The sequence below is a fragment of the Stegodyphus dumicola genome, chromosome 11 (genome assembly GCF_044657685.1).
Source record: "Stegodyphus dumicola isolate Sdum_Otavi_A_Nest chromosome 11, ASM4465768v1".
In the NCBI taxonomy this organism is placed as follows: domain Eukaryota; kingdom Metazoa; phylum Arthropoda; class Arachnida; order Araneae; family Eresidae; genus Stegodyphus; species Stegodyphus dumicola.
The window spans coordinates 11,875,674-11,885,091 of NC_140778.1; the positions used below are offsets into that span (position 1 = coordinate 11,875,674).

General features: G+C 34.7%; 1 protein-coding gene across 1 annotated transcript; it reads left to right on the top strand.

Annotated features, from left to right (window-relative positions):
* Positions 1 to 6,781: 6,781 nt before the first annotated feature.
* Positions 6,782 to 9,155, top strand: LOC146993794 (uncharacterized). Its single transcript, XM_085826543.1, has one exon. It carries the CDS (start codon positions 6,782 to 6,784, stop codon positions 7,739 to 7,741), a length of 960 nt encoding a protein of 319 aa, XP_085682669.1. The 3' UTR covers positions 7,742 to 9,155.
* Positions 9,156 to 9,418: the final 263 nt, after the last annotated feature.

Genomic DNA, 9,418 nt, shown 5'->3' on the forward strand with positions numbered 1-9,418 from the left:
TATACACAGTCCAGTCACATTAATGTGACCATCTGTCAAAAGCCAGAATAACCACCTTTCGCAGAGCGGACTGCTGCGACACGTGCAGGAAGAGAGTCACATAGGTCCCTGAAGGTGTTCTCTGGGATGTTGAGCCATGCCGACTTTAATGCCGTGGCCAGCTGCGCTAGATTACGCGGTTGAGGATCCATGGCGCAAACAACTCGATCGAGATGGTCCCACAGATGCTCGATTGGGTTTAAGTCAGGTGAGTTTGCTGGCCAGGGGAGGACGGTAAACTCATCCTGGTGCTCTTCGAACCACGCACGTACACTGGCAGCTGTATGGCACCTCGCATTGTCCCGCTGGAAGATGCCATCATCCTGAGGAAAAACAATGTGCATGTAGGGGTGAACATGGTCCGCAAGGACAGATGCGTACTTGTATTGATCCATTGTGCCTTCCACAATGATCAGTGAACCTAGAGAATGCCAGGAAAACATTCCCCAGACCATAATGCTCCCGCCTCCAGCTTGGACCGTTCTGGCAATGGTTGCAGGGTGGTTCCTTTCAGAGGTTTCACGCCTTATACGCCAACGTCCATCTGTCCGATGGAGCATAAAACCCGATTCATCCGAAAACGCAACCTGTCGCCACTCAGTGGACGTCCAGCTGCTGTACTGGCGTGCAAATTCTAGCCTTCGCCGTCGATGAACAGCAGTCAGCATAGGTGCACGAACCAGGCGTCTGCTTCGGAGGCCCAGACACAGCAATGTTCGCTGAATAGTACTTTGGGAGACACTTTTGGTAGCCCCTTGGTTCATTTTGGTGGTCAGTTGCTCAACGGTAGCCCGTCTATCTGCCCGAACGCATCTCCGCAACCGTCGCTCGCCTATGTCATCTATGGCCCGTGGTGCACCACATTTGCCACGTCGCTGATTTTGGACAGTCCCATTTTGCCATGCACGGTACACTTTTACCACGGCGGCACGCGAACAGTTCACAAACTCAGCCGTTTCGGAAATGCTTCCACCCTTGGCCCGAAAGCCAATGATCATGCCCTTTTGGAAGTCGGATAAATCGCTTCGTTTCTGCATTATGCCAACGATTGAAATGTTTTCCGAAGCCCTCACACACCCTTTATATATGCTCAACTGCACTGTGCTGCCACCTGCCTTCTGTGATTGGTTATTTAACTCTGACATGGAAAGTACGTGGTGGTCACATTAATGTGACTGGACTGTGTACATTAAACGAGCATGCGCAGAAAGTTTGTAGCTTTGAGGTCCAGATTATAGATCATTCCGGATTATGGACGTCCAGATTAAAGACTTCTGACTGTATTCTTATAATAGAAAAGGGGTGGTCAATGTATGCTGCAGAAAAGCTTCTCGAACAGAAAGGTGATGATAAAGAAAAACTAAGTTATTTTATGAACTTGAGCATACTCTCTATAGCCACACTTGGAAATTTTCATTTTTGGGGGGTTAAAAATCTATTATCACATGTGCCACTAAAATGAAAGGTAAAGTTCAATAGGAAAATTTTTCACAGACAACAGCAAGTTTAACGAATTAATCAAATGAAAGAAACAAATTTAACAAATTAATTTCGTTTCTCTTATGACTTAAAATTTACACACATGCTCAGACATTCATACCCAGAATTAAAAAAAAAAAAAAAAAATTTTGTCAATAATGAAATTCTGAATTTAGTTTCAGTATTGCATGATAATCAAAATCAACACTTAAATGTCACTAACATATTTAATGAACTTTTGTCATTATGCAGAATGATACTGGCACAGCTATAACATACTAATTTTTACTTGAAAAAAATGCTTAAATTTTTTTAGTATGATTAGTCTTCATAGTAAAAAAATGCTGGATACATAACTCAACCACTAAAAACTGCTATTGATTGGAAACTTGCCTTTACTAGAAAATCCACAAGCATAGCCTTTATACTTTAATATCATAAATTACATGAAATAAATAAAACTATTAAAAACTAAATTCCATATTTATTCAAATTGGTAGGACCATCTGCTACTACTTTTTTTTATCCTAAAAATAAATAATTATTAAATGATATGCATGGCTGGAAATTTATGAATACAGCAAATGACATACTCTTTAATAAATTCATTTCACATTTTGTTCCAACTGATTGATTTACTAGGAGAAAATTTAAATTATGGACATATCCCATATAATTAGCAGAATTCAGTAGTTAAGGTCAAACATTTCACCAATCTGTTTAAGCATTGAATTTACCAATAATGATACTATAATTAAGGCCTTTTTACGAAAAGTTAACCTCTATGCAATCAAATAAAGCATGTTAATCTGCAAAACAAGGCACAGAAGTCAACCTTGAAATCTGAAAAATAGCAAGACTTCTGGGAGAAAGTAGAGATGCTTTTACGCTGCACGGCAACATTAAAAATATACTGACTTATACAGAAATATTTTAATGCCTTTATTTTTTAAATTGCTTCCAAATGAATTCGTTCTTAATTATATCCAAAAAAATTAAAGATTAAAATTGCGATTTAAAAGGTCTACTAGACTTTTCGAGAAATGAAATACTCAACAGATAATTCTGAAGAGAAATTCTTGCAATTAGAAAAGCCACTACTTTTCAAATTGAAACCTTTTCCCGACTGCGATATTTTAAGTTTAGAAATGAAAAGGCAGATGTTATTAATGTCTGGATAAAAGATAGAGAGTTAAAAACTGCAAGCAGAAAGTAAAATTAGCTTCTATAATTAACAAACATTCGAAAGTGAATTGTTGGGCATTAAAATAACACAAACAAGAACTAATTATCATACTTATTCAAAAAAATACAAAGAGGAAATTCTATATAGACTAAATAAAAATAATATTCACAGGAAAAGTGCACAGCAAAAATGGATGAGAAAAATACACATGTATGAATAAATTTTCAAACTGATACATATTCAAAAGAACTGCATGACGAACAGCAACAATGAACTAGCTACACACAGAAATGGCATTTTTCTTGAATCATCAAATTTGGCACATAATCAGATAAAATAAAAATTTTCACACGTAAAAAGCAGACTTTTATCCTAGAATATAATAAAATTCAGTAATTAAGATCAGAAAATCTTTTACCAATCTGTTAGGCCAAGAACTTACCTGCATTAGTTTTAATGAATATTCTCGCATCTCAATCTGTTAAATAAACTGTATTAATATGCAAAACAAGATATTAAATAATACAAACAAGAATTGACATATTTATTCAAAAGAGGCATAAAGAAGAACAATTTTTATGCAAACTAAGTAAAACGGCACATTTTGTCAAAAATTTACCAGCAAAAACTTGATGAATCTCTACATGAGCTAAAGAAAATACCACATTCAACTTGAAATGAGTTCAGTGAGAAATTTACTAGCACAATAAAAAGAGACATGGAGGGAAAAAAAAGAAAAAACAAGAATTAATTTTTATATCTACTCCCCCCCCAAAATGCAGAATGAGCAGCAGCAACACAAAACAAAGTAGACAATTAAAAATAATTTTAATGAATCGATCATTAATAATGAAATTCTGGGCATATACCAAATAATCAGAGATAAAGTACAAAATTTCATACATAAACAGCAGATTTTATCCTACAATATGATTCAGTAATTAAGAGCAGGTAATATTTTACCAATTTGCTAGGCCAAGCTCTTACCATCATTGGTTCTAATGCATTTTTCAACAAACAGCATTACACATCTGTCAAATAAACTGCACTAATCTGCAAAACAACACATTAAAATAATACAACTAATTAACATATTGGCTCAAAAAAGGCATAACGAAGAGCAACTTCTACACAAATTCAGTAAAAATGGCACATTTACTTGAAATATCCTCAATCAAAAGTTTACTAGTAAAGCTTTTACATGTGTTAGAATTTTCGTGGTTACTTAAAAAAAATGGAAACAGTAATCTCTACCCGACCTAAATAAAAATGGCGCATTTATCTAAAAACACGGTAATCGGCCAGAAATCTACCAGCACATAAAACAGAAAATGAGCATGAAAAAATATACGCATGCAAAAATTACTTTTCATATTTAATAATAAATATAAGATATAAAGCAAACACTTACCAGAGAAATAGAAACCTTGGGTATTTGACGAATAACCTGAATTTGCCATTGCGCACATCTAAAAAAAAACAACTTCAAATTAATCAAGCAAAATGTGTAAATTTGGAAAACAAGGTATTAAAAATTTACGATAGAATTTTAGCATATTTACGGATCAAAATCATACCACTCTTCAACCACAGTTCCAGAAATAAGAATGAGCGAATGACGCCAAATTACTTGGCGAGAAAGTTATTAGTAGATCTTCATGCAACCCAGAGAATCTCGTAACTCCTCCCATTTTTTCCCCCTTTTTCTCGTGAAGATAACCTGTCAACAACGAATTCCGAGTATAGCAATTGTCTTACGTGGTAATAAGGTTTGTTTTCGTAGAAACTGATTTTATTATTTGAATAATTACCGCAGTTATAGTTTTTTTTTTAATAATAGTAGCGGCTGCTTTAAAACTATAATGTGACTCTTTAATTAAAGTTTACTTCATGCTGAAGTGGGATTCATACTGCTTAGTATTCAAATCTTGAAAGCCGGTTACTTTTTTCCGTGTAAGCTTTAAGAGTTGTTACTAAATTTCTAACGTGACATGTAACTTCTTCGAGTTATAAATCATTGGGTAGCTACTGTACAAAAGTTTCAAGTAGCATAACATACCATATGTGACCCAGTTTTACAAATTCCTGTTTAAACATGTATATGTGATCGGGCAAGAAGTGTAATTTTTGTGAACTATAAGAAATTAATTTTCAATTAAACATTATTGGAAATCAAGGCATTCTTAAGGTGTCCTAATAGCAAGCAGCTGATACGTCACATGAATAATTTGTGTTGATCCTTTTACAAAAAAAGAAAAAAGCCTGTTTACATGAGACATTAAATGCTAGAATAAACCAACTTAAAACTACTTTTACCAAAATTTCTGTTTAGCAGCCAGTTTTACACTTCAGAAGGTGAAATTCATCACGAGATGTGTAGCAAGTTATATTAAGAATGTCAGATACAGTTATCAGGAAAGTGCAGAAATTGCATATTTTAGGAGAAGGATGTTCTAGGTTCAGGGTTTGTAACAAGGTAACAAATAATGTTCAAGAGGTAATATTTAAAACAGCACATGCATATCCATACTGAACAAAAACCTCATATGTATGAAATTTGTAGCATGTCATGTAGTCGAAAAAGCACTTTAAAGGTGCATATGCTAATTCACATTGGAGAGAAAGCTCTTAGATGTGAGGTATGTAGACATTTAGTTAAAAGACTAATTCAGACAATCATCTGCTTATTCTCAGAGAATAACCTCATCTATGTGAAGTATTTAAGAAATCATTAAGTAAAAAGATCGGTTTAAACATGTATGTGCAGGAGAGAAACCTTATATATGTGAAATATGTAAGAGGATATTTCACTAGAAGGGTAATTAAAACATACATATGCTTACTCATACAAGGGAGAAACCTCATGTAAGAAGTCATTTAAAAAAAAGGAGGATTTAAACAAGCATATGCTTTTTCACACAGGAGAGAAACCTCATATTTGTGAAGTATGTAAGAAGTCCTTTAGTCAGAACTCTACTTTAAACAGCCATATGCTTATTCACACAGGAGAGAAACCTCATGTTTGTGAAGTATGTAAGAAGTCATTTAAATGGAAAGAGGTTTTAAAGAAGCATATGCATACTCACAAAGGAGAGAAACCTCATGTGTGTGAATTATGTAAGAAATTTTTTAGTCAGCAGTCTACATTAAGCAGCCATATGCTTATTCACAGAGGAGAGAAACCTCATGTGTGTGAAGTATGTAAGAAGTCATTTAAACGAAATTATCAATTAAACGAGCATATGCTTAGTCACACAGGAGAGAAACCTCATGTGTGTGAAGTATGTAAGAAGGTATTTAAACGAAAATATGATTTAAACAAGCATATGCTTAGTCACACAGGAGAGAAACCTTGTATGTGTGAAGTATGTAAGAAATCATTAAGTCTGAAAAGTAATTTAAACAGGCATATGCTTATTCACACAGGAGAGATACCTCATGTGTGTCAAGTATGTATGAAGTCATTTAGTCTAAAGTCTACTTTAAACACCCATATGCTTATTCACACAGGAGAGAAACCTCTGTGTGAAGTATGTAAGAAGGCCTTTAGTCAGAAGTCTGATCTAAGCAGGCATATGCTTATTCACACAGGAGAGAAACCTCATGTGTGTGAAGTATGTAAGAAGTCATTTAAGCGGAAGGATCAATTAAACGAGCATATGCTTAGTCACACAGGAGAGAAACCTCATGTGTGTGAAGTATATAAGGAGTCCTTTAGTCAGAAGTCTCATCAAAGCAGGCACATGCTTATTCACACAGGAGAGAAACCTCATGTGTGTGAAGTATGTAAGAAGTCATTTAAACGGAAGGATAAATTAAACGAGCACATGCTTATTCACACAGGAGAGATACCTCATGTGTGTCAAGTATGTATGAAGTCATTTAGTCTAAAGTCTACTTTAAACACCCATATGCTTATTCACACAGGAGAGAAACCTCATGTGTGTGAAGTATGTAAGAAGGCCTTTAGTCAGAAGTCTGATCTAAGCAGGCATATGCTTAGTCACACAGGAGAGAAACCTCGTGTGTTAAGTATGTAAGAAGTCCTTTAAACGGAAGGATAAATTAAACGAGCATATGCTTAGTCACACAGGAGAGAAACCTCATGTGTGTGAAGTATGTAAGAAATCCTTTAGTCAGAAGTCTACTTTAAACAGCCATATGCTTATTCACACAGGAGAGAAACCTCATGTGTGTGAAGTATGTAAGAAGTCATTTAAATGGAAGGATCAATTAAACGAGCATATGCTTATTCACACAGGAGAGAAACCTCATGTGTGTGAAGTATGTAAGAAGGCCTTTAGTCAGAAGTCTGATCTAAGCAGGCATATGCTTATTCACACAGGAGAGAAACCTCATGTGTGTGAAGTATGTAAGAAGGCCTTTAGTCAGAAGTCTGATCTAAGCAGGCATATGCTTAGTCACACAGGAGAGAAACCTCATGTGTGTGAAGTATGTAAGAAATCCTTTAGTCAGAAGTCTACTTTAAACAGCCATATGCTTATTCACACAGGAGAGAAACCTCATGTGTGTGAAGTATGTAAGAAGTCATTTAAACGGAAGGATCAATTAAACGAGCATATGCTTAGTCACACAGGAGAGAAACCTCATGTGTGTGAAGTATGTAAGAAATCCTTTAGTCAGAAGTCTACTTTAAACAGCCATATGCTTATTCACACAGGAGAGAAACCTCATGTGTGTGAAGTATGTAAGAAATCCTTTAGTCAGAAGTCTACTTTAAACAGCCATATGCTTATTCACACAGGAGAGAAACCTCATGTGTGTGAAGTATGTAAGAGGTCATTCAGTCTGAAGTCTTATTTAAGCCGCCATATGCGTATTCACACAGGAGAGAAGCCTCATGTGTGTGAAGTATGTAAAAAGTCATTTAGTCTGAAGTGTAATTTAAACACTCATGCACATATTCACACAGGCGAGAAACCTCATGTGTGTGAAGTATGTAAGAAGTCATTTAATGAGAAGAGTAGTTTAAACACTCATATACGTATTCACTCGAGAGAGAAGACTTGTGTATAAAATATGGATAAATTAATTTTTATTAAAGGATTTTTAAGATATGCGTATCGACAGAAGAGGGAAATCTGTCATGTATAGAAGAATTCATTTGGACAGCAGAATAATTCGAAAAAATATGCATTGATCTAAGCAGAAGAGAAGCCTTCTGTCTTTTGAGGAGATGTTAAATTAGTATGTTGTCATAATTAATTAATGGGAAAATTCTTGGTAATAAAAGAGCCACTTAGTGGCAGAGTTTTAGATTTAAAAGTAAACTGGGTGCTGCTGATGCTGTAGAGAAGTTTTCGAATTGTCATTTGATATAAATAAATCATAATCTAATTATTTTTTAAAAAAAGCAAAAAACTACGTTTATGCAAGTTTTATCTCAATTGCATTTTTAACTAATGCTGACTTGAAGCTACATTTGCTTATCTATCCTACCTTAAAGACTCTAAAACTGCTTATACCGACCTTGATTGAAAAAGCTGGGATTGTTGTTTTGTTCAGGATCTGCCATAATGTGTTTTGTGTTTCTTCCACCTTTTCGGAAATTTGAATTTTTGACCCTAGATATCACTTTTCACAGATTTTTGTATCACTCATATTCAGTGTTACATCTGTTACCTAGCAAAATGCCCTGTTGTGATGATATGATCGTTACCAATTTGACATACTTCTGAGATGCAATTCTGGAGCAGGGCGAAATGCTTCATCCCATATGTGTATTGTAACTTGTATCTTCTTTGTGCTAAAGACATTTCAGAGTTTATCAATGAAAGCTATTGAATTAATGATAGAGATGCCTTTCTTGAACCTGTAATGAAATAATATATTAGATGATTTCTTTACTGTGTTAAAATATTAAAGACCTGCAGTCAAATTAGACAGTTCCATTTTTTTTACATATTTTTTATCTAATGAAATCTATTATCAGGAAATATTCTCAGTATGACTATCCAGCTGCAGTATCAAATGTCTCGAGTGTATAATATTCTAAAAGTGGTATATGGTTATCACATTATACTGATAAAGGGAAATGAGGTCTTGTAAGATAAAATTCTTTCAAATCCTGGACATACCAAGTAGAGCAGTGCAATGTGTGTAAAGTACCTAAGATGACATTTGAAAAAATGAATCAGTATTGTGGTATTTTGATGCAGGTAAGAAACTCAAATATAGTACATATATATTCAAAAACTGGGTAGAAGTTAACAATTGTGTGTCCCTTGTTTTTTTTTTTTTTTTTTTTTTTCAATTTCTTTTAAATGCTAAGATTGGTGCCAGGAAGGCACAATTTTAAGATGGTCGCTACACAAAAGCAAAATAAGAAGTCGAAGAATTGCACAAACCTGGTGTCCATGTACATATTGCTCTATTTTCACTTAAAAGAATATTTGAGATTTGCACAAACTAGGCATTGTTTATTGCCTTAGCTTTGTCCATGTACACATTGATCTATTTTCATTTACAATAATCAGGAAACTAAAACAAAGTTAAAACTATCATGGTAAATTGAACAAAATTTGTTACTAATCGGAGGGCACTCAATTCTACTCTAGAGCCAGAAACTTCTATGTTCTTTATGCAGTGTTCAAAAAAACTTGGGTTAGTCTTTTGATTATGGTAACTTGGCAATTTTTTGGCGAAAATTTGACAACCAACCCTGCTACAGCAACCTCCTAGTTTTTGTTTGGA